Source organism: Protopterus annectens, chromosome 3.part0 (genome assembly GCF_019279795.1).
Source record: "Protopterus annectens isolate FY-2018-M chromosome 3.part0, PAN1.0, whole genome shotgun sequence".
In the NCBI taxonomy this organism is placed as follows: Eukaryota; Metazoa; Chordata; order Ceratodontiformes; family Protopteridae; genus Protopterus; species Protopterus annectens.
The window spans coordinates 1,344,087,629-1,344,114,380 of record NC_056731.1 but is presented as its reverse complement, the minus strand read 5'-3'; the positions used below and the strand labels follow the sequence as shown (position 1 = coordinate 1,344,114,380).

Below are 26,752 nucleotides of genomic sequence, written 5' to 3'. Positions count from 1 at the left end.
TACTGGAAACCATCTCCTATAGCAAAACTGAAATTTGAACTGCTATAAAATTCTTCACAGACATATTTTTATTCTCCTTTTCTAGTTGATCTCTTATTTTCTCCAAATTTCTTCTTCTTTGCAGGGATCCAGGCAGTGTGATTAGCAGTAAGTAAGTGAAGTTTTACCCAGATTTACAGCTTTTTACTGGATTTGTTTCATAGTTTGTTTCCACCCTGAGAGAGCTCAAATCAAGGGGTTGATCAGTGTGCAGCCACCCTGGCAGTTTTGTTGCATATTATTTTGTGCCTGAATGCTGGTGTTTTTGGTTGCAGAAGTCATGTTCTTACCGTAATGATAGTTTGTAATAATCCACTTGTTTACAGTTCAACCTACCCTCCATTCCCATCCCTGGCTGAAGGGGCTGGATGTATATTTGGAGGAATGTCTGGAGAGGTGGTTAGGATTTTGAGTGGACTGTGGTATGCATGACAGTGTGTTGTTTAATATGCTTGCTGTTGTGTGGCACCTTCAATGTCTGGAAAAGCTGAGAAGTGCAGTGTGTTGTATGCTAAGATAGGAGTTAACTTAGACAAAAGTCTTAAAGCGTTTGAAGTGGCAAGTGTCTGCAACAGCTAGTCCTGTCTGTTGAAGTGGGTAGACAAGGATCGTACAGATCACTTGTTATGGTAAGTATGTCCAATTTGTTCCTCCATTTCTGGTAAACATTTCTTCATTCATACATGACATATCAGAAACCTTGAGTAGATAATACAGAGACACTGAGAATGTGGTCTAATCTCCATGATGTCTGTATTCTGATTGAACTGTCTTAAAGAAATGCTTACCATATGACCTGCATCATTGTTTAAACAGATTGTCAGCATGTAAAGATATATACCCCATGTTCTGTGCTGAGTTTTTCTGGATGGTCTTACACCATACTGAATATTGTATGCCATTTTGGTACTGTAGTTCATAGACGTTCTTGGTCTGTCTGCTTATCTTTTAAGAACCGTGATAGCTTTCAGAGCTGATGAAGCATTGTGTGCATGACTCACCACTCAGTTGTGTGTTTTTGTTGTTTTTTCTCTGTTTAGATCTTGTGTTATTTTATGCTTTGAACTATTATCTTGAGAGTGAAAAGTGCCAAGTGTGATAACATTTGTTTAATGTCTGCAGGTGTTCTTCATTAATTTCCCAACTGGACTACTTTGTGGAGAAATCAGGAAGGCATATGTAGAATTTATGAATGTGAGCAAGTGCCCTCTAACAGGACTGAAAGTGATATCACAGCATCCAGATTTCTTTACTTTTGGTAGTAGTACTGCTTCCTTAACACCCCAGAGTCCTACAGCTTCTGAAAACTGTAGTGCTTACAAAACTGTAGTGACAGATTCTACCTCTACATGCACAGCACTGACATCTTTAGTATCACCTATGGACTTTGGGGTAGATTCTGAGAACCCTCCCGGGGTGATAGATGTTCCTCTTCCAAACTCTGAACTTTTGCCTGGAGCTTCTGTTCAACTACCTTTGTGGTTACGTGGACCAGATGAAGAAGGTGTTCATGAAATAAACTTTTTATTTTATTATGAAAGCACTGAAAAACAATCAAAAATGAGGTAAGTTCCATTTCACTGTTTTTAATATATAACTGAGATCGACACAGTAAGCTTCCCTATTAAGTACTATGATAAAGCATAGTGGTCATTTTATGCATATATTTATTGAGCATCATAATTATTTCTGGAAAAATTGACTGAAAAACATTCAAACTACACTCAGTGTAACTAAGAACAGTTATTGATTGCTCTACTCAAGTATAGTTTCTCCTTTCTCTCCCATATTCTAGATAAGATGCATTTCAAATTTTCATCGATGAATCTGGAAATTTGACATCTCCTCCATGCTGAAGTAACCATGCATCTCCCTATTTAAAAAAAAAAAAAGTGTCGCTACACTTATATTGATCCTTATTGCTCTGGTTGACTGTGTCCTTCTGTCTCATAAGAATACACTGTCCTTTCTTGAGGCCTGATATAGACTTTTGATTTCAGAGCTGCAGCAGGACTAACTAGGCCAGTATATTATCAGTGACAGAAGAACAGGTGATGTCTTCCTTGAATCACTGTTGCAGTATTGCTGGGTTAACCTGCGCAAGGCATCCTGACATGCATCTGGCTTACCAAAGCCAAAATCTTCCTGACGTGCAGTACATCCGGCATGTGACCTCAGCCTGTGGGCATAGGGGTGCATCGCGGATGTATCAGCTAAGCAAGGGAGGTGTGCCTGGGATAGGCAGATCCTTGATAAAGACCTCCAGTCCCAGTGTCTTTTTTTGTTTAAGTTCTGAGAACTGTTATAGAAATTGTACAATCTAACAATCATTCATCCCAAAAATCTTTCAAACCAGGCTTTCCTCCTTAAATACTTACTTAGAGGCCCAACATCTGAAGTGTTTCATGCAAAGCAGGATGGCGGAACCCTCTGCCTCAGATGTCCCACTCACACCCAAAAAGATCAAGAAAACAAGACCTGAATCATTAGCTGCCCAATCTGATTCGGATGTTCCCACTGAGATGCAGCAGGGTTACCAGTGCATCTGAATCATTCTCAGACATCGATAACCACAACCCTGCCGGATGCCAGTATGGTGTCTGCTGACCTGCATATCCGATGAGACTACTCAGTGGTAGGAAGGGGGAAGCTAGAGTGATAATCTCGTAGGGCATACTGCATATCCTTGTTTGAGAGGAGGGACCGGGCACTTTAATCAAAGTCCATCAGGATTCCGAACCACTGCTGTTTGTTAGGGTGGACGGCCCACCTAAGTAACAGAGGGGGAAAAAAGCATGTTTCTTCCACTTGGACTTCTCAGGAAAAGGAATGGTTTGAATTCTCATAAGGCCATATTGTTTTTGAAGCCCCCTTCCTTCCTCATTACCCCCTCACAAGCACCTCCCCCCAAAAAAAACAGGCACAGGCCTGGATGCTTTTGCATTCGCTTCTACTTCCCCTGATTCCCAACCTCAGGATCCCAAAAAGCCTGATAGGGTTTTATAAGGTCCCTGAGGACATGAAATTTCTGTACAAAAACCTTGTAACACACTCTTCAATCAGAAGAAACCTACCAGAGAAAGCAAAACTGGAAAAGTCCTTTTACGAGATTAACCAGCCTCCGCCTCTCTATCTTCTGCCTCCTCCTCCCCCCTCCTCTATCCAAAACACTCTTGTGCAAAAGACTCACTGCATCTCCCAGCCTGAGAATCCATCACTTCAGACAAATGGGTCTTGTCCATCATCCAGCATGGCTACAATATGTGTTGGAAGGAACTGTCCTCTTAGAGGGGAATCCCCCCACCCACCCACTCAATCAGGTTCATCTCATACCACCCCTCATCCATGATCTTTTTTCCAAAGGGACTCTACAGAACCTGTACCATCCCTAGGCCTAGGAAACATTTTTTATTCAAGACTCTTCCCTGGTTTCCAGGAAGGGAGGGTACTTGGAAGATCATACTGGACTTCTCACCTCAACACCTATCTGGAAGTGCCATATTTGTAGATGCTGTTCATGCAAACTCGGTTTCCTTTTTTCTTTCCACAAACGTTTCTAGTGTCCCTAGATTTGAATGATGCACTTTCAGTTCTGTGCTTTACCCTTTGGTCTAGCTACTGTTCCCAGGGCGTTCACAAAGTGCCTTGCAGCAGTCGGTCTTTTGCAGAACCCAGGGAGTACAAATATTTCCCTACCTGGATGATTTTCTTATCCAGGTCTCTATTTACACACTGCCGCTGCACCTCAGCTTCACATTGTCACTTCTGCAAAGACTAAGTTTCACTCTGAACCACAAGAAGTCTTCTGTGACCCCCTCCCAGGATCTGGTGTTAGGATGCAGACTGAACACTTACTCAATGATAGCCTTTCTGTCTCACAGGAAAGTTATATCCCTGTCCACCTACTTTCAGTCCTTGTTTTCCCTGGGTTACATGGCAGCCACAGTACCCATGATGCCATTCACCTGACCACACATGAGAAAGGTCTAGTGGTACTTGAAGTCCCTTTGGTCTCAAAACTGTCACCAACTGGACTTCCAAATCCCTCTCTTACCCTTTCTAAAGAAGTTGCTTCAGTGACGAGTCTCTCAAATTCAACTCAGTCCAGAGCTGTCCTCCTGCCCACCCATATCCACCCAGTATTTCAATACAAATGCTTTAATTCTGGCTTGGGGTGGATGGATGAATCCCACCAGAGTTCAAGACCAGTGATCTATATGTAAAACGTATGGTTAATGTTTGCATCTTTGATACAGCCGTAAGTGTTGTGTTGTATCTTCTAGCACTTGGACATCTAGGAATAGTTGATCTGATGTGAAAGTGCAACATTAAGTTCACATTGTAAAACTTGCGTGTACTGTTATTCAGAAGATAATTCCTAAGTTTGTCCTTGAAGGCAGACTTGAGTAGATCATCAGGGAGATGATTCCTAAGTTAGTTATGCTGATACTGTGTGCAGGTTCATGAATCACAAGGTAGGATTTGGGTACAGCCAACAAGAACCCACAAACACAAACACACACACACACACACACACACACACACACACACACACACACACACACACACACACAAGTAAAGGTGTAATCACGGGGAATCTCATGACAGTAAGATACAGATGTTCCTACTTACTATCCCCACTGAGCATTTTACCACAGTCATTGTACATCCTGACACTGAGTGACAGACTAGTCACCTGGGACAATAATGCTGAGAGAATGTCAAGGGAAGGAGACCTTGGCTTCTTCAGTACTGCCTGTGGTGATGAAAACTGAGTGAGTGAAGAGAAGTAAAAGATAGGTCTTAAATCCTCAAAGTGTATGTCACCAAGTGGAGTAAGGGGATGTGCAGTAAGGAGTTATGTTCTGCCTCTGAGTTGATACATCTCCCAGAGGCCTTGCCCTATTAATGTTAGCTGCTGCCACTTTAAGAGATTCTGGTCACCACTGGTAATCATAGTTCAAGGTATACCTTGACCCTGCATGTTCCCACACCCTCCTCCCTGGCAGAGGTGAGCAGTCTTATGCCTTATCTTTTTTTCCCATCTCAAGTGTTAAGCGTCTCTACCTGTTTGGCCATTAATTGAACTCTGGTCTTTTAAGTTGCACTGTGGGCTTCATCCTCTGCACCATGGAGCCAGCAGAAATACAATGTTTGTTACCAGGAGCCTTGTAAGTCATTGGGCTGTTTGCACAGTAGCTTGTGTATGGGCTCAGCTTTTTAGATTAAGTTTTGAGAGTGATGAATCATTTGAGTGCTTGTATGTCTACAAATTGATTATACAAACACTGTATTACTTTTACTGTTTTGGCAGTGATGTGGTGGGAACATTGTGATCTGGCTTTGAATATTCTGTCTGCACCTCCAGCAGTTACCTTCTTCAAACTGTGCAGCCATGCCCCATATCCTGAAAATCTTTAGTTATTTCCCACTTCATTATAGAGCTATTGCTTTTTTTCATTAAGAGCAAAATCTAGTAGTCTTTCACTATGGCCTGTTGTCATACATCTTTAATTGTGGTATAAGTTATAGGTTTATAGGTAGGTACTAGGCTATCTGCCCTAGGGCATTTATAAGCCTAGCCAGAATGTGTTGGCTTTCGCCTCCCTTTTAGACTAGATTCCTGAGCCTCTGTCCAGCAGGGTCATAGAAGTGATCCCAGGAGCAAATTTACGATTTCCCATCCACTCATCAAGATTTTTCTCGAAGAGGGTCAGTGAGGGGCTCAGCCTAACATGGACTGGGATTCTATTCCAGAGAGCGGGAAGCCTTTGGAATATGAATCTATCCCTCCAGCATGTCCTGTTTGTTGTTGTGCTAAGGTTTAAATCCCTGGAGTGTGTAGCTCTAATGGATCTGGTTTTCTTGAGGTGGAGCATGTCCAACAATTCCGGGTTAGACATGGCCTTGTATGTCAGGCAGAGATCGCCTCTGAGTAGGCGGTAAGCAACTGAGTAGAGATGGAGTTTTTTTAGTCGAGCTGCATAGGGCATCTGTTTGAGGCCCACGATCCTCTTGGTGAGATATTTTTGAGGTCTGTCCAGCTGTTGCAGGTGTCGGGTAAGGTACATCCCAAATGGGGCATTGTACTCAATTATGGGCCTGATGAGCGATGAGTAGAGGGGCACAATGACCTCTCTAGATCTAGATGTGAATCCTTTCATGATTAGGTGGTCAGTTCAGCTTTAAACTCATTTTATTACAGCTGTTCTGTTTGAAGTACCTTTTTCAGCCTGTATCCCCATCCAGCTTGTGAAAACAAATGCAGTTGTAAAAAGTACATCCCCTTGGCCAGTGCGCACATGGAGTGTATGGTTTGCATCAGGCTGCCCCACAACATCCAGAGATGTGGTGTGTGCAGTGATTTTAATGAGTCTCTAGGCAGAAGAGTATTAAGGCTTTCATGAATGCCTTTTTGGCTGAGAGTTTGGAAAAAAATACATAGTCATCATTTTCTTCTTCTAGTATGTGTCAAGTTATCTGTGGAGCAGCTTAAAAATGGGGAAAAAAAGTGATAATTGTTATCTTAAAGTCCACGGTAAACATGAGCGAGATGAACATACCAAGGAAACAGCACTATTCAAAGTGCCAGGCTATAGCTATTCCCCTGCAGAGGTGCAGTAAAGTTCAGCTCCTGTTTCTCCCTGTGATTTGCCTACTTTATCCTTGGTCCAAAACTGACAAGACCTTCCTTAACAGATCATTGTGGCTTCATGCTCCCCTTCTTTATGTACAGTGGTTCTTCCAGCAGGATCCTTCCTTGGCCAAATCTGACATTGGCAAGGTCCAGCACCAACTTGTAGCTTTCTGTCACTGATTCTGTGTATCTCTTTGGTGTTCCTGCCAGTTTAGTATTAGTTGTCCTTATCAAGTGCTTGGCATTCACTAAATATGTAGAAGACTGATGTCTGCCCATTCCCAAGCTGTACCTACATAGGTCTCCCCAGGCCCTGCATCTGTACTCTTCCTAACTTTATCAACCCCATCAGCTACACAAACTTTGGTTGAGCCAGTGTTTTACCCTTTGTTTACAATGACATAGGACACATCAACATCTACCTCCAAGATTCTTACACTGTTCTTTCTGACTGTGGAAGCACATGTGTGTATATTCAGGTGCACACCCTGAGATTTGGACACTGATGTTGATTCCTTTTCAATGGACTTTGGTTACTCTTACACACTGTGGACAGTCATTCAGTATTTTAGAACTGTGTCATTTGGTATTGCAGTGTACCCCCAAACTGTAGACCCTTGTTGTCAGATTTCATCATCTATCCTCCTTCAGCTTCTGAGAGTATAGTCACCATTAAATGTAATTTTAACAGCAGATGACACCATTCCCCACAACAAGCAACTAGCAGAATCATGAACCCCTGGCATCTTTTGACTTATGACTTTAGTAAGAATGGTCACATTCTGAAGCCCAGATCTTCTTAAAGACCCCGTTTTGGAAGAATCCACTGAACCCAGGCTTATGGAGTACACTAAAATTATGTCTCGTAGAGCTTAAATGTTCAATAGATATTTGGTTAATTGTCTCTCCTTTTTTTCAGTGAGGCACACTTTCAGCAAGGCCTTATGATTGAAAAGACTGCAGTTGACCAGTTGCCAACTTTTATACATACCCTCACAGTACTACAACCAGAGTTCATTATATTGGTTAAGGGTTGTGGTGGTAAAGCCTACTGCATAGGGGAGTATGGAGAGGCTTATCCCCCTCCCTCCGCAGGAATCTTGAGTCTTACTCGACTGCATCACTTGCTATTGATAATGTAAGTTAAACTGTCTGCATATGTTTGTGTACCCTACTGAGTGAATGAAACTGCAAGCACTGCCGACCACCTGTCAAACAAAAAAGTGAGAGAGAGAGAAAGTGCCCCATATTGCTACAGCAGTGGTAGTAAGTTACCTAATGGTCTGGGTCAAATGTAGTGTATTTTACAAGATGAACTAGGACTTATAAATGTAAAATAATGAAATGCCATTGGTCTTCGAAGTTTAAACTTTAATTCTGGCAATGTGATTAGGTTCTGTAGGAAGCTACATTTAAAATAGCATTTCTAAATTAGAAGATGTGTATGTAAAAAAATATCGGGATGAATCATTAGGTTTGAATGTTTGTAACCATGCTCTACAAAGGTTTAAATAAATGAATTGGCCGTCCCTGAGGAATGTAGGATCCGATGTAGTGTTTGGGTATATGAACTTGGAAGTGCCACGTGTATGAATAAAGAGGAGCTCTTGGACACTAAAATTAATTCCACTCATTTCAGTGTTTCAGCAAAAACTTTTGACTGAACCTAAGGGAGCTCTTTTTGAATTCACTAAAAAAAACAGAAAAAAAAATCTTGAATACAATTTAACATACCAGGAATAACTTGTATTGCAAGAAATTTTGCAGGAAAAAATCAGTGAATGTTAGACTCTGTCAAAGGTAGTAACATTGTGTTGAATAAAGAACAACATGTCAGTATTTATAAAAAGTTTTTTGGAAGCAACTAATATAAAGCTATTGAAACCACTGATAACATGATTTCAGTGCAGAACTGCTGCATCTGTTGAAAAACGAAATTAATTAGGTTTTTAACATTGAAGGATATTAGGTTTTATATAGTACATCCATAAGCTATGTAGTTTTTCATTATATTTAAGGTGTAAAAGAGTTTGAATAATCCAGCTGCTTGACATGTAGATTCAGGACAGAGAGGTGTTACCAGTAGCGTGGGCATTTTGATGGACTTTGTATTAAAATTGTTTGTGATTTGGTTGCAGTCCTATATAAAAGATACTGGTTATGTTTTACAGAATGTTGCCAGAATAACATGGGGATCAAGTTTTTCTTGTGCTTTTGATAATATGACTGATCTGGCAAAAATACATTAGAGATTGCTGCATTTGGCACTTTCATCAGTGAGGATAACCAGACTAATTTTATTCTCTGTTTACTTAGATTTCTATTAAGCATAGTTATTTTTAGTCAGATGTTCAATTTTATTTACATCAAGTGAAGTTGGTAATGGGAGCTCTTTTTGCACCCAGTGATACTGATCTGTTAGTGGCACACTTTGAAAATCAATCCATTTATACATTGTATTTTAGGCAGGTAAGTTTCTTGTCATTTGTAGCTGATGTACTGTTTATATGTACAAGACGCCTTTAAGTGCATTTGCAGTTAACTGCTTTTAGGCATCAAATATTGCTTGTTCATATTTGCATCAATAATTCCAAAGCCATGCTATGTAAAAGGTTTTAAAAGATTTCATCTTAAAGCTTACATTATGGCAAACTTAACTGCATTAATATTTGACCTCTGTCTAGTGCAGGTAAATAGATATTAACCAATGTTTTTCTGATATTAATTTATATAGATATAATTTTTAAATTTTTTAAAATATGTCATCAACCAAGTAATTAAGACAGAACTCCTTAGCCTCATATGAAAGCTTCTCAGGTAGATGAATAAAATGCTGCTGACAGTATCTATATATGTAACGTGCATGGTTGCTGAGATACTGTAAGTTGTTTACAAAATATTACAAATGTAAAAGTTACTATGTTTACTGTGACTTATAAAATTTGGTTTAAGACCTAGAACCTAAAAAATACTACCACTATAAAAATAGTTTGTGCTGAAGAGTTTGCCATTGATACTTATTTCATAACCCCTATGGTTCCAGAAATATGGAAATTTGTTTGAAATACGAGGACATCATTTGATTCTGTCAAAAGGCTTAGGCTCTGCTCATTGAAAGTTACATTGCAAACTTCCTGAGCTCCGTTGGAGTGAATGAGTTATAGATGACTAGACAGAGAATTTGTGTGTGTGGGGGGGGGGGGTTAAGTTTATATTAAACTGTGCTGGGTTTGGCATTTATTGAAATATTAGATTTTTGGATGCATGCCTAATAGGAAAGTCTAATACGGTCCATAGTACTCTGCACCCCCCAACATCTGAAACAGTGCTGTCCATGTTCAGAATTTTTAAGATGAGAAAAAATGCAAGTATGAGAGGATTATTTGAGGTTGAGAAGTGAAGTACAGTTTATTTCAGAGTGGTATGATGAACAAGTTATGACATATTCTATGAGGAAAGTTGATTTAAAATACACTAGAGAATGGGCAAACTGTACATTAGCACCCTGATTGGAGAACGAACATTCTCCAGCAGGGTATTAATATGCAAGTAATGCCTGCTGAAAAACAAGTCCACCACTTCACAACAGCATATCAAGCTGCTGTGCAGCTCAGACTGGAAAAAAACTAACAAGCCGCCATTATTTTATGCTCGCTAAGCAACACTTTTGCTGTTTAGTAAGTGTAAAAAAGAAATAAACAGGAAAAAAGTGTATATCTGCATGTATGTGTATAAGTGTGCTTATTTCTGTGTGTATGTATCAGTGGATGCATGTATGAAAGCAGAGGAGACTGTGTATGTGAGAGATTGAGAGAGCGTGAGAGCAGTCTTGTGTGAGTGAATGCGTTATGACTGCCTGTGACGTTGGGCCTCATAACACCCCTGGTGAGGCGTTAATTACACGTTGACACACCCTGTCAGGCATTATTGCTTACATAAAAGTTATAGCGGAAGTATTCGTCAACAAGGAGATAAAATAGTAAATGATGATGCAGATAATAGGTCACACAAAGTTCAGACATTGTGTGTTTAGGAGCTACTTATAGTAATTTTTCTGTAAAATATAAATAACTTGTTTTGCACAACCAGCAGCTGTTACATGTAGGTAAGTGATAAATGGAGTAAGAATTTATATAGCATTCATACTGGTAATAAAATAGAAAAAAAAAGCATGTTAGCACATTTTAAGGGACTTAGAAAGTTTGTTAGATTCACACACCACTGGGTAGATAGTGTAAGAAATATGTGGGGCAGTAATGGTCATAAACATGTTGAGCATACTGTAAATATTATATATGCTTTTTTATACTTCAGTTTGTAAAGAAAACACTTTGAAAATTCAATTTAAGATCACAGTTCAGGAACATATAAGAGAAATTAATCGTAAATCTGTTTTTGGTGGCCATTTATGTTAATGATGTTTATTCAGGAAGAGTCACTTTTATTTGCGACAGCAAGATGATGGAAGGGGCATAAATAAGTTCTTATTAAAATATGAAGCAGTTTCAGTCTTGAAGTATTGAACTTTGTTACCACATGGATTTGATGCTGAAATTAATTGGTCTTATTTTTGTAGCAAAATAATTATACTTATTGGCGAAGTTGAAATTGATTAATTTGCCTTAATCAAGCTTTGTAATTGTAGAATTTTTGATAGGTTCATAGGTTCATACTAGGCTATCTGCCCTGGGGCAATTATAAGGCTAGCCCGATTCTGTATGGCTTACGCCACCCCTTGATTTGAGTATACTGTGCCCTTTTTAAGGTTTAGTTTACTGTGCCTCTGTCTAATAGTGACACGGGAGTAATCCCTGGGACAAACCTACGATCCCCCATCCACTTATCGAGATTCTTCTTGAAGAGATTCAGTGAGGTGCTCTGCCTCACTTGAACTGGAATTCTATTCCAGAGCGAAGGGAGCCTCTGGGTTATGAACCTGTCCCTCCAGCAAGTTCTATTTATTTCTGTGCGGAGGTTCAAGTCCCTCGAGCGTGTGGCTCTAAGGGATTTAGATTTACTGAGGTGGAGCATGTCCATTAATTCTGGATTTGACATAGCTTTGTATGTCAGGCATAGATCGCCCCGAAGTAGGCGGTACGCAACTGAGTAGAGCTGGAGTTTTTAACCGAGCAGCATATGGCATCTGTTTGAGACCCTTGATCCTCTTGGTGAGATACTTTTGGGGTCTTTCTAATTGCTGCAGGTGTCGGGTAAGGTACATCCCAAAAGGGGCATTATATTCTATGATGGGCCTGATGAGGGATGAATAAAGGCACGATTACCTCTCTTGATCTAGATGTGAAACCCTTCGTGATGAGGTGGGCTATGTAGAAGGTCTTTCTAACCACTTTGGCAATGTGGTTTTCAAAGGAGAGATTGCTATCAACTTGGGTCCCCAGGTCCCTAATAACTTTCTCTGTACTTAATGGGTTTCCACCTATGTGGTAATTTGTGGGCACTTTGTTTTTGCCAAAGGGTATGACTATACATTTTTTGGCATTTAGCTTTAAACCATGGTGCTGGCACCAGTTATCTGTCTGTGAGACCTTTTTGAAGGATGTTTGTGTCAGCTGGAGAGTTGATTATGGCGCCCAGTTTGCAGTCGTCTGCGAACTTGGTGAGCCATAGTCCTCCCACGTTTGTCTGTACCTCGGAAAAGTATATACTGAACAAGAGTGGTCCCAGGACAGAACCCTGTGGGACGCCACTTGTGACCGGTTTCGAGTCTGACATGGCTCCAGCAACTCTCACTCTGTGGGTTCTGTCTTTGAGCCAGTTTGTGACCCATCTTGTGACGTAGGGGTTTATATTTAAGCTGGATAGCTTATCTATGATGCCCGAGTGGGGTATTGTGTCAGATGCCTTTGCAAGGTCCAGATAGGCTGTGTGGACTACCTTCCCTTCATCTATGGCTTTGGTGACTGTTTCAAAGAAGTCAACCAGGTTCAAAAGGCAGGATCTGCCCTTGACAAAGCCGAACTGGGTAGGATCTAGTGTCTGTAGGTCCCCAATGTCTTTGTTTATGAGCTCCATGATGATCCTCGCCATAGCCTTGCAGACTAAGCTAGTCAGGCTTATGGGGCGATAGTTTCCAGGGTCCGTAGAGGCTCCACCTTTGTGGAGTGGGACCACTGTTGCTGTACGCCATTCTGTGGGCACATATCCTGTAGTGAGGCTGAGATTGTATAGCTGCTTTATTTGAGGGATTAGTTCCTCTTGGAGTTCATGTAGGACGCAACCTAGGACGCAATCTGGTCCCATGGAAGCAGTGTTTTTTGCTTTGGAGAGGGCAGCCTTCTGAGATGTTTGGGAGGCAGCCCTCTGCCGAGATAGATATTTGCTCTTTTGGGGGGGAGGGGGTGGAGAAGTTTGCACTGAACCTGTCTGCCAGGATATTGGCGATGTCTGTGGGTTCAGTGTATTTTTTGTCGTTTAGAATCAACAAAGAACAAGTCTGGGAGTTGCATCCCAGGTTTCTAACATAACTGAAAAAAGCCTTATGATTGTCTTTGGTGTCCTGTGCAATTTTTCTCTCGAAGCTGGCCTTGGAGGATTTTATGAGGGATCATAATTTTTTGCTAGTACTGATCAGAGATGCCTTCCCTATTAGGGATTTTGCTCTATCATGTAGTAGCTTCCTCCTTCTGTTGTACAGTTTATTTATGGCAGGGGTCCACCAGACTGGACACCTGCCTTTGGATGATTGGGTCTTGGTTTTGTTTGGGATAACATGATCCATGCATTCCTGGAGATGTCCGTAGAATGCATTTATATAGGATTCTGCAGTTTGGGCCGTAGTTTCCACTGGCCCTGGGGCCTTGAAGGATTCCACTTCGGTTTTGAGAAGTGAGAAGTTCGCTTTTGAGAAGTTTTTCACTGTGGTTTTCTGGGCTGGGGGTGGGGTTGGGATGTGGACATCCAGTGAAATTAATTTATGGTCTGATCTTACCAATGAGGGATATACTTTTGGTGTGGAGCATAGAGTCCCCATGTTGGTAATGATCAGGTCTAGTATGCTGTCCCCTCTTGTAGGAGTGGTGACTAGTTGTTCCATAGCATTTGAGTTTATAATTTCTAGGAATTTTTGGGCTAAGGTGCTGGGGCTTGAGTAGTGCTCCCAGTCAATGTTTGGGTAGTTGAAGTCGCCCAATATAATGGTGTTCGGAGAGATCTTCATATTCTCCAATGTTTTCAGGAAAGCAGAGTGGAATTCCTGACTTTGAGAGGGTGGTATGTCGGATGCTATAAACTGAAAGCAGTCTTGCCCACTGTTAGTTGCACATGGATGGTCTCCGATACTTCGTGCAATGCCACTAACCTGGAGGTGTGGATATCCTTGATAAATATGGAAACTCCCCCTCCTTTTGTGGTTCGGTCCGGGTTTTGGGGCCGAAAAGCATGATATGAGGTATAGCCTGGTAGTGCTGGGGTGCTCTCTGGAGCCTTGAACCAGGTTTCTGTCACTGCACAGATATCGATGTTCTCCATACTGAGGAGAGCTCCGAGTGCGTGCATCTTGAGGTTAAGACTTCTGGCGTTTAGCAGCATTACCCTTAGTTTCTTGTTCCTTGTGCTGTCTATGGGGGTGGGTTTGGCTTTTGAGCCTTGCCTAAAAAAGGCACTATGGGGGTGGCAAGAGCCTTTGCCAATATCCGAAAGCCCAGTGGTGACAGGTGCAAGCTGTCCCTAGTGAAGCAACGTGGCTTGTTGAGCATGTCATCCCAGGCTGACAGACACTGGATCCCCTTTGAATGACACCAAAATTTTAGCCAATTGTTAAAATCGATCATTTTGTCTTTGTACTGTGGCATCATTCTAGGTGAGGTAATCTGTCTACAAAAGCCTGTTATTTACCTACTTTCTTTTGCTGGATGTAGCTAATAGCTATTTATAGCATTGAACAAGCTCTGACGGACCCATAGATGAGGCGCAGTCAGGGAAACACAGAAGTAGCTCTGTTACAGATGGTGTCTTTAGATGATGGTTTTAACTTTTAAATTTGCAGAAGACTGGTTGCCAAAGGCACCAGAGTTGCAGTGTGAATAAACATATTCACAGCTGCATTGTGGCAATATGGTGCATACCTTTAGTTGGTGTGAGATGCACTGTTATATAGCCAGCACTGCTGCAAGCCCTCTTTGTTTAATCTTGGTACTCTCAGCACTTATAAAAACTCCACCTTAGACCTCAAAAAAACAAACATATTTTTTTCATTGTATCTTTCTTTTCTGAGCTATTTTAATGCCTCAAAATCACTCCAAGTGCTTATTTTACAATTTTAATGCGTTTCCCTCAAAATCACAAATGATGGGGCCTGCCTTGGTAATGTGATCTTGCTTTCATTTTTTCTTCCCAGAATGCATTTCAAGTCCTCGTAATATGAGTCATGCTAGAGATAAGGAGGTGGTGGTGTTTTCTCATGCCATTAAGATAGATTGGCAGGACTATAAAGCGCCATCATCTAAAGACACACCATCTGTAACAGAGCTACTTCTGTGTTTCCCTGACTGCGCCTCATCTATCTGTCCATCAGAGCTTGTTCAATGCTATAAATAGCTATTAGCTACATCCAGCAAAAGAAAGTAGGTAAATAACAGGCTTTTGTAGAGAGATTGTTTTCTAGTTCTAAAAGAATTGATAGACCTTCCCCCACGCTCTCATGCTGAGATGTGAAAACTCTCACTGTAGTAAATGATCCTTGCAGTACATTTAAAGGTAACAAGTAGTAGGACTCCAAAATAGGTCAGTCTGCTACTTCCTAATGTCTTCAGTGGAAGTTTTTCTCTTTCTCATGAATGATGCAAAATTAAAATGTGCTTTACTAGTTTCTACATTATTTCTGTCATGCCCCATTTTTTTCTGTTTCGTATTTATTTACACTTTGGTAACCAGTAAAGTGAACTGGTCCCAGGACCCTTTGCAGCCACAACTCGGGCTACATTGGCAGAGATAATAACAAGTAAAAAAATGCAGAAAAATAAAGCAGGAACACTGCAGTTAAGGCACACGCCAACTAGTAATTCCAAAAATGAGCACAGTGAAACAAGCCGGTCAGATGAAGCTGTCACTGGTAAAATAAACTTCTTTAATGTACGTTCATAGGTTCATAAAACAAATAAAATTACATAGACTAAACGCTAACGTAATCACCGCATTTTTTTGTCCCAGAATAAACAGGTCAGATTTACAGAACCAGCCCTGTGGTGTTTATATACTCAACACAATTACCTAACCATTAATTGATAAATTAAATAATCTGTATTTAAAGGCAGAAAGCTCTAATCTTGTCATAAAATCTTCACATGCTTCTCAATCCATTTAAAATGTCCATAAAACTGTACATCAATTAAATAAACTTTCTGTAAAAAAAGTATATAGATGCGAACTTGTATAAATAAATATATGTATGTATAAAGTAGGTAAGATTTCTTATACTTCATAGGACTCATTAGAGATGTACATACATTTTCTTAGTTATAATCTAGCTGCTCTTAGCTTTAATATTGTTAACAGTGGTATATTGTCATTCATTCCAGGGCTTTCATTGGCCTGTAGGGCTATCTGCCAGTATATTTTTCTATATTCTATGGTTCCCTCCCATGGCCCCACCAGTCTCATTCTTAATAAACAGCTTCTAGAACAAAAATTGTAAATCTATCCTGTTTGCAACTGGAGGGTATGTTTATACAATGCATTATTTTGATTTTCAGTTCTTATGCTATATTGATGTTCATATATACATTTCCTTAGGGCCCTTTCAGTTTTTCCCACATAAATCCTTGGCATATTCCACACGTGGTGAAATATATTAAGCCTGTACTATCATAATTATAGCACTGTCTTGGTTTTATCAATATATATCTCTGCTAGGGATGTAGATACTGTCAATATTACTAATAAATGTACATTGTGTACATCTTCCACATTTATAGGTGCCCAATTTTCTTGTTGATCTACCCACTTTATTGTTTTTTTCTTTTATTTGTTTCAGATATCTATTTTAGATTCATTCCTTTTTTATAAACAAACTGTACAGGCTGCTCAAAAATCTTTAGTTCATCTGATACATTGCTAAACAGTCTCCAATATTTAACTACTATTTCCGTAACTGTATTGGAATTTTTATGAAAGTTCAGGCTGAAAGCTCCACTAAAATCCCCTTCTAGTCTATTTTCCTTTTCATTAGAAAAATGTTTACTTTCTATAACTACTGGGGTTTATCCTTGTCTTTATTACCCAGAATAGGGAAGTATCCATCTTTTCTTCCCTTTTTCACTTCCTTTAACACTTCTGTCATATTTTCAGGGTATCGTCTTTTCAAAAACATCCTTTTAATAATATTACATTCTTTCACAAAGTCCTCATCTTCAGAAACCATTCTTGAGGCCCTTATCATTTGCCCTTTAATAATACTTCATTTTTGCTTATAAGGATGTGCGCTCGTAAAGTATAAGAACTGGAAAAATTCTCTCTTCGATATGAAGTAGACTTAAATTTTTTTTTTTCATGTACCTCATGTATAGTCACATCTGGATAGTCAACTTAGTAAGTAAAAAAATGCACTTAGCAAAACAAAGGAAAAAATACTTGAATAAAGACATTGACTATGGAGTCTGTATTATAAACCCAAAAGCTCTAAATAGCGAATACATTTACATCGACACATAAAGGTCGATGTACTAAAACTGCAAAATATATAATTGGCGAAAATGAAAATGCCGAACGTATTTTGTTACCCAACAGCACCATGCAGGTATGCTCAAACTAAATAAAATTAAATTAACACACTTTTGCAGGGGGCAAGCCCCACAGCACTCCACACCCTCCCACTTAAATATACCAACTACAAGACCGCACTACAGTGGGGAAAAGGATAGGTTTCCTCATCCCCACAATCGTGCTGCTGGCCAGGTAACTACATTTGGCATTGTCATTTTTGCTGATTACATATTTCGCTGTTTTCATACATCGACCTTTATGTGTCGATGTAAATGTATTCGCTGTTTAGTGCTTTCGGGTTTATAATATAGATCTGACTGTGTTGCACATGCAATATTTGTCAATGTGTGACAGTGACTAAGTAAAGCATTAAGCAACATTTATTTACTAGAATGTATACATTAATAATGCTTAATTCTATTGTGTTTTATAAAATGTGTGTAATATATATATATATATATATATATATATAAAGGATTTTACTGTTTTATATATATATATATATATATATATATATATATATATATATATATATATTTTTTCAACTGCATTCTGCTGTGTGTGTGTCTCTGATTTAGCCAGATTTTAAGGCTTCTTGTAGTCATTTACTACTAGTTGTATGTGTGACAGTAACTTCTTCTCAATGGCTGACCAAGAAAAGCACCCCAAGTCTGGGTTCAAAAAGTGCCCAAAGTGTGGCCAACAAATGTCTGTTAAAGACAGCTATGTTAATTGTGTTTACTGTCTAGGGGCTCTGCATTGGCAAGACAGTTGTGCCATTTGTCATTCTTTTTCCTATAGGGTCCTGTAGGAAAGGAAGAGGAAACTAATCGATTGAGGCTTGTTGAAGCCTTCATTTCAGGAAGCTTTGAGTGACCTGGATGAATCCAGCTGGTCTTCAAAGTCTTCCAAGAAATCAAAGAAGTCTTTGACTTTGGCTCCACTGCCTTCGGAGCTGACAGTCTTTACCTTTCGGAGCCGGTCCCCAGTCTTGGAACTGGTGTCTGAAGCGCCGAAGAGTCCAATTCTCCAGTTGGTACCACCTTCGGTACGATCCTCTCGATCGTCTATCAGCCTGTCAGATCTGGACGTGGATTGTGTGGTACAGAAGCTCTTATCGGCACCGGCATTAGCCAAAATGTTATCGGCTTCAACCCAAATGGCTTTGGAGCTGAAGACCATTGCACTGAATCTAACTATTCCTCCTCCGATCCATGCTGGGCCTTCGGAGCCAGAGGAGGCAGGCCTGATGTTAGTGGAACCCTCTGAGCTGACACCTGCTCCAGTGTCTATGGCTCTGTTTACTCTGACGTCCTTGGTGCCTATCGAGGACTCTAGGAGCTGACACTCTCTGGTCGGGTCCGGGGAGGACAGTCAGACCGACGTTTTGGTTCCGACATTGCCTCTTGTGACCTCAGCTCAGATGAGCTTAGCTCCTACTTCAGGTTCGGAGCCCACTGTCCCGGTGCCAGGGGTGTCGATGGTTTCTTCAGATCCATTGGCTCCCTCACATCAGAGCAGAGGTGCCTTCGGTGCCATAAGGAGAGTCATTCTCCTAGGACATTCTTAACTTTGAACCTAACACCACTCTTAAGTATTCAACTGCGGTACCACCTTTTACATTCTTATAAGAGAAGCGCAGTCCGGGTCTGAACTGTCTGTAAACAGCTACAGTTAACTTTGAACCTAACACCACTCTTAAGTATTCAACTGCAGTACCACCTTTAACATTCTTATAAGAGAAGCGCAGTCTGGGTCTGAACTGTCTGCAAACAGCTACAGTTAACTTTGAACCTAACACCACTCTTAAGTATTCAACTGCGGTACCACCTTTAACATTCTTATAAGAGAAGCGCAGTCCGGGTCTGAACTGTCTGCAAACAGCTACAATTAACTTTGAACCTAACACCACTCTTAAGTATTCGACTGCGGTACCACCTTTAACATTCTTATAAGAGAAGCGCAGTCCGGGTCTGAACTGTCTGCAAATAGCTACAGTTAACTTTGAATATGTGTCTACCTGTTTGAGCCAATCTTCATTTTCCCCTGGAGAGCACTGTGCTTTGGCTGTAAGCAGCCCCCCACCACCACCACCACCACCACACACATCTTCCACTTTCTCTTATTCCCTTCTGTTAGCAAATAGTATCCATAACTGATCAATACTGTGTGTTTGTTAATTTAAACTATGACCACAGTAGCCTACTGATACAAGGTTATCCTGTTTTTCCACCTGAGAAATTAAGAAAAGACTTACAGTTTCAGAGCAGTCCTTGGTCAATTGTGATTGTTTCTTAACACATACTTGTCTTGCTTTGGCTCATTATCAGCAGTACAAAGAACTGCCTGCTCACACCCTTGTTCTCCCTTCCCCTTCCCTGTTTATTACCTTAAGACAATCCCAGAGTTAATAAATATTACTTGTGGCAGGCACCATTTGTAAAACTACAATCCACTCTGCTACAGGCCCCATGAAGGCTCAGTGTCTCTCCAGTAAGTGTTTTACAACTGTAAATGCCTATTTATGTTGAATTGTATTCGACATTTTACAACTGTATATGTTTATGTTGAATTGTGTTAGACATCTAATATGTTTTATGCTTTATTATTGATGTTACTATTGCATGCTAGCATTTTTGTATGCACCAAGTTGTTTCTAGTATAATAGTATGTATGGTCTATTTGCATAGCTGCACCTTGTTCATTAATGTTATTCATGTAATTGTATTGTGTGTAGACTCATACTAGTGTCTAAATTATTTCTATAAGTTTGTGCTGTTACTGGTGGATAGAATCACATTAGAGAACCACGACAGATTGCTGCTCGCTATATTTTTATCTGTGGCTGCATAACTGTCTGGGTTTTTGTTTTCTAATGTTCTTCCAATTGGCTCAGTATCTGCATATACTAAGTAGTGGTTCAGGACATTGTCCTGCATGTGGTAGCTATTTGCTCAGTGTGTTTTTTATAATCTTTATAATATATTTTACCATCTCAAAAGTGCTTACTCCTCTCTGTACTCTTCTTTTCTAGACCTAACACCACTCTTAAGTATTCAATTGCGGTACCACCTTTAACATTCTTATAAGAGAAGTGCAGTCCGGGTCTGAACTGTCTGCAAACAGCTACAGTTAACTTTGAGTATGTGTCTACCTGTTTGAGCCAATCTTCATTTTCCCCTGGAGAGCGCTGTGCTTTGGCTGTAATCAGCCCCCCCCACCACCACCACCACACACATCTTCCACTTTCTCTTATTCCCTTCTGTTAGCAAATAGTATCCATAACTGATCAATACTGTGTGTTTGTTAATTTAAACTATGACCACAGTAGCCTACTGATACAAGGTTATCCTGTTTTTCCACCTGAGAAATTAAGAAAAGACTTACAGTTTCAGAGCAGTCCTTGGTCAATTGTGATTGTTTCTTAACACATACTTGTCTTGCTTTGTGTTTGTTTCCAGCCCCTCATACAAGACCCTAACAGGGTCTCTACCCGCTTCGCTCCCCACCCTGCCCCTATTCCCTCCCTCATACAAGACCCTAACAGGGTCTCTACCCGCTTCGCTCCCCACCCTGCCCCCTATTCCCTCCCTCATACAAGACCCTAACAGGGTCTCTACCCGCTTCGCTCCCCACCCTGCCCCCTATTCCCTCCCTCATACAAGACCCTAACAGGGTCTCTACCCGCTTAGCTCCCCACCCTTCCCCCTATTCCCTCCCTCATACAAGATCCTAACAGGGGCTCTACTCACTTCGCTCCCCACCCTGCCCCCTATTCCCTCCCGCCCCCAGTGGTCCCACCTTTATTGCACTCAAACCCCTCCCATCTTTCCAATAGCCAACCACAGCACTAACCCAACACTACCTCCTCCATATTCCCTCTACTTTCACACCTCCTCAACTGACATGTACAAGCATACCTTTCCTTTGCTCACTGCATGCACTCTCCTTGCATATCTTAAATCCTACCAAAGCTCCATCATTCCCCCACTTAACCACTACCACTGTACTACTACTCGCACATCCACCCATGTCTCACCCATACTCAGCTCCCCTCCCACCAGCTCAAGAACCATCCCTATGCACCCCCCACATATTCTACCAACCATATTACTCAAACGTAAAGCATCCCTACAACTTAACATAGTAACCCTCCCACCATACCTATTACCCACAGAGCACAGTCATAAAGTTTCCGTTATAAACAAACACATTCAAAAACTGAGAAAACTAATAATCTCATGCATATCAAACCTAGCCCTAAGTGGAGACATCCACCCCAACCTTGGCCCTACCATCTCCAACCCCAATCCTCATAATCAGACTAGAAACCACAACTTCTCCCATATTACAGCCAATAGAAAGCCAAGTGACTTCCTTCTACTAAGCCTAAATATTAGAAGTATATCCAACAAAGTCCATGAACTCCATGCCACCATTGACTTATACTCCCCAGATATTGTCATCCTGACAGAAACCTGGCTAAAACCTCACATTACCAGTGAGCAAATACTCCCTACAGGTTACGGCATACTAAGAGTAGACCAGCTAAACAAAAAGGAGGTGGTGTAGCTATAATATTTAAACAGCATCTAAACATCCAGATCTTAAAATCATCAGCTCCACAAATAGGCAATGAAGAAATAATATATACCAACCTCAAAATTAACCAAAACAAAACCATCAACATAATTGGATGCTACTTCCCACCTGGCCAAAACATCTTTCCACTAGAAAACCTCCTCAGCTGGTCTACCCACCATCTCCCCCAAGAAACTATCATCTTAGGTGATTTCAGTATTGACTGGCAATCCTGTTCTGGCAACAATCCAACCCATCATGTACACCTTCATGGCTTCACCCAACTAGTCCAGTTACCAACAAGGATAAATAAAAACTCCAGCAAGCACACTACCCTGGATTGGATACTAGTCAGTAAGAACCCCCAGTCATATATAACAGGCTGCTTATCAGATAGCCTCAGTGATCACTCCCCAACATTCCTACTCAAAAAATACCTGTACCAAGCTAAACCTGTCATCTATCGTCAAATACGTAAAAAAATAAACTTTAACCCACTCACATTCATCTCACCCCTCAAAGAATGTAACTGGCATGCTCTAAAGTACCTCAGTCTAGATGACGCAGTTGAATTTTTTAATACTACCTTCCTGAACATCCTTAATTACCATGCCCCCATAAGATTTTCCAGAACCAAAGCACAACCCTCCCCATGGCTACAGAAAACCACTAAGTCAGAAATGAAAAACCGGGATAAAGCCTGGGAGCACTGGTGCAAAACCAAAACCCCTGCAGCTAGACAAACATTCCTAGAACTACGCAATACAGTCAAAAAGCTAATAAAACAGGACAAATTCCAGTACTACCAGTCTGCCCTAGACTCCTCACAACACAGCCCCAAACAATTCTGGTCCTCCATAAACTCCATCCTCCACCCAGGTAAAGTCAGTACCCCTCATCCTAACATCCCTCACTCCTCGGAAAATATTGCTACCTCATTCAACACACACTTCACCCAAACCATACTATCACTAGCTAAACAACACAACCCCCCTCCCCTCCAACCCACACCTTCAACTAGTAATCTCCCCACTGCCTTCTCTTTTTCTCCTGTACCTACCTCCAACATAAAAAAACTCTTAACTAAACTTAAACCCACCAAATTAGCAGCAGGCAACCTCCCAAGTGAATACCTACAAATCGCAGCTGATGCTCTGGCTTACCCAGTATCCATCTTGATTAACCGATCTCTGTCAGAAAGTTACGTTCCCACATTGTGGAAAGTCTCACATATAATTCCCCTCTACAAAGGTGGACCCTCTGCAGAATTAACCAATTACCGCCCCATAGCTATTCTCTCTCCACTCTCCAAAGTACTAGAGAGATGCATACACTCTCAGGTCTCACACTACCTCCGTACTAACAACCTCCTTTCCAGTACTCAGCATGGTTTCCGACCAAACCATAGCACCACCACTGCCTTACTCTCCTTTACTAACACTATCCTTCAGCATAAAAACAATGGCTATCTCTCCTCTGCTACTTTCCTAGACCTATCTAAAGCATTTGACATGGTCCCACACAAACAACTTATCTCTGTCCTCAATAACCTATTCTTCTCACAATCAGTCACCAACTGGTTTCAGAGTTACCTGTCTGACCGCCAACAATCCGTTGTATGGCAGAATGATACATCTCCCCAACTACCTGTCTCCATAGGGGTTCCCCAAGGATCCATCCTTGGACCCATACTTTTCTCTATTTACACCAATAATCTAGCCTCTGCCACCAAACATGGCACACTCATCCAATATGCAGATGACTCAACCATCATCTGCTCAGCCCAGTCCCTACCCAAACTGCAAAAAGTCACACAGGAAGCCTTTTCCTCTGTTGAAACATGGTTATCCGATACCCAATTAATACTCAACCCAAATAAAACTAAACTACTCATCTTCCAACCCACCAAACATAATCAAACAACTCTCGCTTTAACATCACAGCAAAAGACAACACCACTATATACCCAACTGAACACACCAAATTGCTAGGAGTGGAAATGGACAATAAACTAAAATTTGACATTCACATATCCATGACCATAAAAAAAGTCCACAAAAAAACTAGGAGCATTATACAGAAATAAACAATTTCTCACCAAAGCAGCAAAGATTTCAATAGCAAATTCCCACCTTATCTCCACCCTACTTTATGCCTTTCCAGTATATACCAAACTTAGGCAATGTGATGTAAACAAGCTAGAGACCTGCTACAACAAAATTGCCAAATTCGCCACCGGGGCATCCTACCGTAGTCACCACTGTCTCTCACTTGCTGAACTGGGCTGGCTTGAACTCCCTCACCTCCTTCAGTGGTATCAACTCTCACTCGCCCACAAACTAGTAAACCATCCACTAAATGTCCCATCCCTCCAGAATCTACTCCAACCCTATCGCACCACCAGACCACTAAGATCCAGCAACAAAAATCACCTGCAGATCACTAAAGCCAATAACTCTGCTGGTGAAGCACTATTCTCTTGCGCCATAGGCAAATTATGGAACTCACTCCCACCCACAATTACCTCCGTACCATCATGCACCAACTTCAAAACTTTATTAAAAGCGCACCTAAAAACATGCTGGCTATATCAGGATGACTATATCTCTAGGATTGAAGAAACACTATTAAACAATGATTTCTATGAAAAAGTTTCCTTACAAACTGTGTATGATAGTTTCACACTTATAGACAATACTTTGAATACTTTAGTTAGGAACCACAGTATTTCTTATGAAGAGTTTTTATTTTTGCATACTCCTCATCCTTGCTTGGGGAAAATGTTTGGCATTCCCAAAATTCATAAAAATGAAACCAATCCTCCATTTAGGTTAATCATTTCTAATAATAGGACAAAGACCGAAAGTATCGCACAATATGTTGATCATGTTCTTAATCCCATAGCTCAAGCTAGCCCATTCTACATTAAAGATTCTTGGGATTTTCTTAATAAACTTCATACAGCCAAATTTAATGGTATGGGCAAAATATTAGTCTCTTTAGATGTTGTAGCTTTATACACCAGCATTCCCCATGTAGAAGGTCTTAGCTATGTTAAACATTTCTTGCATAAATTTGCAAACTTACCATTACCGAGGATTAATGTTTTAAATACTCTGATGTCATTGGTCTTAGACAATAATTTCTTTCATTTCAACAACGTCATTTATAAACAGGTTAGAGGGGTAGCGATGGGCACTAAGATGGCCCCAGCATTTGCAAATGTTGTCTTGAGTGAATGGGAATTGGACACTCTTGTACATTTACCTGGGTTTGAACTTACTGAACATTACTGTCGTTTTATTGATGATATTTTCTTTGCGTGGAAAGGGTCTGAAAGGCAACTTGAAATGTTCATTGAGTCTTTGACTGAGAGTATAGGTTTCCTTCAGTTTGTTTTGGCTGACAAGGGTTCCAAGGTTCATTTTTTAGACACTACTTTATCCATTGATATTTCCACTGGACAGATCTCTTCCAACATTTTCAGAAAGAAAACTTATAGAAATAGTTACTTGGATTATAATAGTCAACACCCTGGGTTTATGAAAAAGAATGTTGTGAAAGGGCAATTCGTCAGGTTGTCCAGATTAATATCCACTGACGAAGATTTTGAAAGGGAATGTGATTATTTGTCAACATTGTTTTTGCAGAAGAATTACCCTTTTAGTTTGGTCAACAATATTAGGAAGGAAATTAAATGCAATAGACACAATAAGTTTAAACCTATTTTGTTGAATGGTTTTGTGTCCAACAAACGTGCAGGACAGAATGATAGTGATAGTTGGTCTTGCAGCTTTGCCCTACCCATTAGTAGGGACATGTTTAATATCAGAGGCATCTTGAATAACAATTGGAGGATTTTGTGTAGTGACCATTCCCTTAGAAACATGTTAGGACCTTCTCCTAGGTTTTCTTTCAAAAAAACTAAAACCTTCAAATCTTTATTTGAAGGAAAAGACAAACCATTTATTTTGACAGAACATATGCATGTCAATGCTTCGAAAGGTATGTTTACTTGTGGCAAGTGCGTGGCATGCAATTATATTCTGACAGGGGATGCTTTCAGTTTTTCTCACTGCAACGTTCCAGTTCATTTTAAGAAAGCATTCAATTGTAATAGCACCTTAGTGGTATATGCAGCTATTTGTATGACATGCTCGTGTTTCTATATTGGCAAGACATCCAGGAAATTGAGTGACAGAATAAAGGAACACAATGCTGCCATTCGGTCTAGTGATTCCTCTAATGCCTTAGGAAAACATAGCGTGTCATGCAGTCAGTTTTCAATGTTCAAATTCCTTGTCTTAGAACAGGTTGAGAATTTTTTTGGGGATGCTGATGGCCTGTTGCAGGTTCTTGAATTAAAATGGCAACTTCATTTGGAAGCTGACTGTCATCCAGGGTTGAATGAGTCATTGAGTCTCAAATGTGTCTTAAAATGGTTGCAGTAACTTTTTTCTGTGTTATCTTGCATTTTATTCCATTACATTATATGGGTAGTGTTTGTGTTTTCTTGCAATTTTGTCCTTTACATTGTAATTGCAGTAGTGCATAGCTTTATTTTTATTTTTACTTTAATAGTTTTCACATTCATATGTGTATATATATCTCTTTCAGTGAGGCATTCTGTTTTCACTGTGGTTGTAATGGTTTACTTACCAAGTGTGTGTCAGTGGGGGGAGCTTTAACATTCATGTTTATTCATGTGTGACAGGATGCTAATGTGTGAATGCTTCCCTCCATTGGACATTGGAGCCATTCATTACTAATTTCAAG

General features: G+C 40.5%; 1 protein-coding gene across 1 annotated transcript in view; it reads left to right on the top strand.

Annotated features, from left to right (window-relative positions):
- Positions 1–26,752, top strand: part of TRAPPC8 (trafficking protein particle complex subunit 8) — a 3,178,250-nt gene that overhangs the window by 1,927,420 nt on the left and 1,224,078 nt on the right. Inside the window, exon 19 of the mRNA XM_044065843.1 lies at positions 1,162–1,604. Coding sequence (XP_043921778.1) covers positions 1,162–1,604 — 443 coding nt within the window. The remainder of the gene's footprint in view (positions 1–1,161; positions 1,605–26,752) is intronic.